This window comes from Octopus bimaculoides, chromosome 6 (genome assembly GCF_001194135.2).
Source record: "Octopus bimaculoides isolate UCB-OBI-ISO-001 chromosome 6, ASM119413v2, whole genome shotgun sequence".
Taxonomy (NCBI): domain Eukaryota; kingdom Metazoa; phylum Mollusca; class Cephalopoda; order Octopoda; family Octopodidae; genus Octopus; species Octopus bimaculoides.
In genome coordinates, this window is record NC_068986.1 from 105,904,065 (window position 1) to 105,904,954 (window position 890).

At 35.8% G+C, this 890-nt stretch overlaps 1 protein-coding gene across 1 annotated transcript in view; it reads right to left on the reverse strand.

Annotated features, from left to right (window-relative positions):
• LOC106871987 (probable arginine--tRNA ligase, mitochondrial) overlaps positions 1–890 on the reverse strand; it is a 30,365-nt gene that overhangs the window by 24,105 nt on the left and 5,370 nt on the right. The window contains exon 3 of the mRNA XM_052969021.1: positions 207–318. Within this exon, the coding sequence (XP_052824981.1) occupies positions 207–318 (112 nt within the window). The remainder of the gene's footprint in view (positions 1–206; positions 319–890) is intronic.

Sequence of the window (890 nt, forward strand, 5' to 3'; positions counted from 1 at the left end):
ATATATATATATATATAAAACATTTAATGTAAATAGCTAAATTAATAATATACTTTTTGAATAAATTAACAAACTTAAGGTGTAAAATCTCGAAGAAATTTTAACAGAGAATTTTGAAAACAATTATAGAATTAAGAAAACAAAAAACACATTGTTATCATAAAAAAACCTAAAACAACAAACTATGAGAAACCATAAAATATTACCTGAAATAAGCAGTCTTTTACTTGCTCAGCCAATTTATGGTTGGGATCAGAATTGTCCTTCAGGAAGTTATTCAGGTGTTGAGAATTAACCAAGAACTGACCAGATTCAAGACTAAGATGGAAGTAATGAAATGTAATGAAAGTCATTTTTTTTTTCTTTTAGTTAAAAGTAAACAAGAATAAAACAAACAAAAGAAAAATAAAAGTTGACTGTGAGTAAATAATTGCGACTCAGCTGGAGTTTTCTATTGCCTTGCTTTATTAAAAATATTGCGTAATGAAATTGGCTCATTCTTTTTGAATAACCCTGTGTATATATATATATATATATAAATCATCATCATCACTATCGTTGTTTAACGCCCGCTTTCCATGCTAGCATGGGTTGGACGATTTGACTGAGGACTGGTGAAACCAGATGGCTGCACCAGGCTCCAATCTGATTTGGCAGTTTCTACAGCTGGATGCCCTTCCTAATGCCAACCACTCAGAGAGTGTAGTGGGTGCTTTTATGTGTCACCCACACGAAGGCCAGTTAGGCGGTACTGGCAACGGCCACGCTCAAAATGGTGTATTTTATGTGCCACCCGCACAAGAGCCAGTCCAAGGGCACTGGCAACGATCTCGCTCGAAAGTCCTTACACATGCTGGGGGCACAGGTGCCATCACGATTTTGCTTGCCCC